This window comes from Sinocyclocheilus rhinocerous, unplaced genomic scaffold, assembly GCF_001515625.1.
Source record: "Sinocyclocheilus rhinocerous isolate Xijiao unplaced genomic scaffold, SAMN03320098_v1.1 scaffold89, whole genome shotgun sequence".
In the NCBI taxonomy this organism is placed as follows: Eukaryota; Metazoa; Chordata; class Actinopteri; order Cypriniformes; family Cyprinidae; genus Sinocyclocheilus; species Sinocyclocheilus rhinocerous.
Genome location: NW_015653489.1, coordinates 39,642 through 43,007, shown reverse-complemented (window position 1 = coordinate 43,007; position 3,366 = coordinate 39,642). Strand labels below are relative to the sequence as shown.

At 39.3% G+C, this 3,366-nt stretch overlaps 1 protein-coding gene across 1 annotated transcript in view; it reads left to right on the top strand.

Moving 5' to 3' along the window:
* LOC107716370 (multidrug resistance-associated protein 5-like) overlaps positions 1 to 3,366 on the top strand; it is a 50,586-nt gene that overhangs the window by 21,420 nt on the left and 25,800 nt on the right. Inside the window, exons 9-12 of the mRNA XM_016522781.1 lie at positions 1,047 to 1,397; positions 1,639 to 1,710; positions 2,757 to 2,881; positions 2,978 to 3,050. Coding sequence (XP_016378267.1) covers positions 1,047 to 1,397; positions 1,639 to 1,710; positions 2,757 to 2,881; positions 2,978 to 3,050 — 621 coding nt within the window. The remainder of the gene's footprint in view (positions 1 to 1,046; positions 1,398 to 1,638; positions 1,711 to 2,756; positions 2,882 to 2,977; positions 3,051 to 3,366) is intronic.

Genomic DNA, 3,366 nt, shown 5'->3' with positions numbered 1-3,366 from the left:
GCAATAAACCAATCAGAGTCTCATCTCCCATCCCCTTTAAAAGCCAGTTGCGCTCGCGCCATGGGGTGTTCGTACATGGCGGAATGTAATTTTTCATTTTTAAAAATGTTTGTGTGCTGCTGTGTCCCTGTGTGTGTAATAAGCAAAGTGTACGCGTGTTGTGCACCCGCCTATATGTGCATATTACTAACACACTCTTTAAATAACAAAGAAAAAATATTGCGCCAGACTTTAGACCAGGTTTGAGTTGGTCTATGGCGCAGTCTATTTTCAGTTCCTCAAAATAGCAACGCGCCTGAACACACCTCTTTTTCAGACAAGCACGCCCATGGGCGCAAAAATGGGCGCAAATGCATTTGCTATTTAAACAACGTGGCACAGGATGGGAAAATGACAACTGCGTCGGGCTGAAACTAGCAAAAAACACTTGCGTCGCGCCTGGCGCCACATTGCGCCAGGTTAACGATAGGGCCCTGTGTCTTAAAAACGTGACGCTCGTGTGAGATGCTGCAAAAGACACAAGACGCAAGCACAACGGTCATACACGTCCATATAGCATGTTTACATAGAAAAACAATGGAAAAGTAGCACATTGGAATGAAAAAAAAACGTGTTCTGTGTGAACAGCCCCTAACTTACACTCAAGTTGTTTCAATCCTGTATGAGTTTCTTTCTTCTGTGGAACATATAAGAACATATTTTGAAGAATGTTGTTAACCAAACAGTCGATGGTCCTAATTGACTTCCAGAGTATAATTTTTGGGTGCACTATCCAACATATTATGTTACACCAAATACACAAAATAATGGTCTTTAAAAAAGCATCATATGACCCCTTTAACAGTCCCAGTCCTCATTCACAATTATTATAAGGAAGAGCCTGGATATTCTGCTGTATTTATCCTTAAGTGTTCACAGAAAATCATTCAGGTTTGGAACAACATGATGGTGAGTAAATGATTTTTTCTTATGGGAGAGTGTTTCCTTAAGTGTTTACTAAACAAGTTCAGGGTTCTCCATTTTAATGCCTCCTCTGACGCCCACAGAAGCTGTTTATGATGGAGGACAGGGAGCTGATCTCAAACAGAACAGAAGATCCCTATAATGCAGTGGAGTTTAAAGACGCCACACTGGCCTGGGAGAAGACCTGCGGCTCACTGGGGAAAAAGAGCCGAGCCCAGCAGAAAAGAGGTGGCATGAAGAGAGTTTTGAGGAGGGAGAAGCTGAGCTTGTACATCACCGCAGAAGACAGCAAAGGGGAGAGCGAGGAACCCAACGCAGAGCACCTCCTCATACACATGGAGCAGGAGAGCCCACAGAGCACCATCTCCTCCACACAGAGCATCCGACCTCCGCTGCACAAAACCCTGCACCGCATAGACCTCTGCATCCGGAAGGTACTGCGATACATCAGCGGCACATTTTTACCATTCCATGTGCGGTTTTACGTTCATTACATAGCACAGTGTCAACATGTCTCATTATATTCAGACAAAAACAAGGTTTTCATGGGAAGCTCAAGTCTCGCATTCATCATTTATTTACAGAACTTTTAACATAACCAGGATTAAATTCACTCTACTTCCATAAAATACCTGTGACGTAATTTGCTGGCCTGTTTTCTGCGCTGTACACCAGGGGTCGCTGCTTGGGGTTTGTGGAGGAGTCGGCAGTGGGAAGAGCTCGCTGCTATCTGCTCTACTTGGACAGGTGAGGAATTACATACACTACTGTTCAAAAGATCAGGGTCAGTGAGAATGGTGTTTTTGTTTTGTTTTGGAGAAAGAAAGATATTAATACGTATATTCCGTAAGGATGCATTCCACTGGTCAAAAATGATAGTTAAAACATTCTAAAAGTTTTTAGAAAACTTTTTTCTATTTTAAATAAATGCAGTTTTTTTTTAACTTCATCTATTCATCAAAGAATACTGAAAAAAAAGTATCCCAGTTTCCACAAAATATTAAGCAGCACAACTGTTTTCAACATTAATAATAATTGAAATGTTTCTTGAGCAGCAAATCAGCATATTAGAATGATTTCTGAAGGATCATGTGACACTGAAGACTGGAGCAATGATGCTGAAAATTCAGCTTTGCATCACAGGAATAAATAGAATTTTACAATATATTCACATAGAAAACTGTTATTTAAAATTGTAATAATATTTCAATATTTGTACTTTTTTATTGTATTTTTGATCAAATAAATGCATCCTTTCTGAGCATAAGAGACTTGTTTATTAAAAATGTTACCCACCCATTAAATGTTGTATCATGCACACTTACTGTTGAAAGTTGGTAACATTTCTAAATTTTGTCTATGGATAATTCTGTGGTTTATGTATTTACTATATCAAGGATGTAATCACAACAGACATAGAAAAGGACACATTTTGATTTGGGGACGATCATTAGTGAATAACGCCTTCAATTCCAGTCTGTTTTCTCACAAAAAGTTACCGTATGACTTTGGAAGACGAGTATACAAGTCATACGGAACAATGTTACAGTATTTGTTGTTTTTGGAGCTGGACAGCTGTTGTTTTACAGAAAGGATGAGTGTTTCACCTTATGAGCTCCACTGAGAAAATAACAGCATATGGGTTTGGCACGAAATTAGAGTAAATAATGAAAAACCTTTATTTTTTATAACCACCCCTTTAACCATCATAAAGCAGCCTGGACATAAAGCAGCTGGTCCTCTCAGCAGGACGAAAGCAGATGTATAGGTCTGATTCTCCACTTTCTGTCTAGATGACCCTTCTTGGTGGCTCAGTAGCTGTAAACGGAGACTTCGCATATGTTGCTCAACAGGCCTGGATCCTCAACGATTCCCTCAGGGAGAACATCCTGTTTGGAAAAAAATACATTGAGGAGAAGTAGGGAGCTGTATTCATGCATACATAAGTTCTGCATAAAAATGACTGTGGCCTTTCTTCTAAAATTAAACAAGTTTTTTGCTCGTCTCTCACTAGGTACAACGCAGTTCTGGAAGCCTGCTGTTTATTTCCTGATATTATTGAGCTGCCATATGGCGATATGACTGAGGTATCTGCATTATAGCGCTCGTAATATAATCTCTGACCTCGACAAACACAATCACAGCACAAGGTGGTTCAAATCTCACTCATATGTGACCCTGGAGCACAAAAGCAGTCTCAAGTCGCTGGGGTATATTTGTAGCAATAGCCAAAAATACACTGTATGGGTCAAAATTATTGATTTTTCTTTTATGCCAAAAATCATTAGGATATTAAGTAAAGATCATGTTCCATGAAGATATTTTGTAAATTTCCTACTGTAAATATATCAAAACTTAATTTTTGATTAGTAATATGCATTGCTAAGAACTTCATTTGGACAA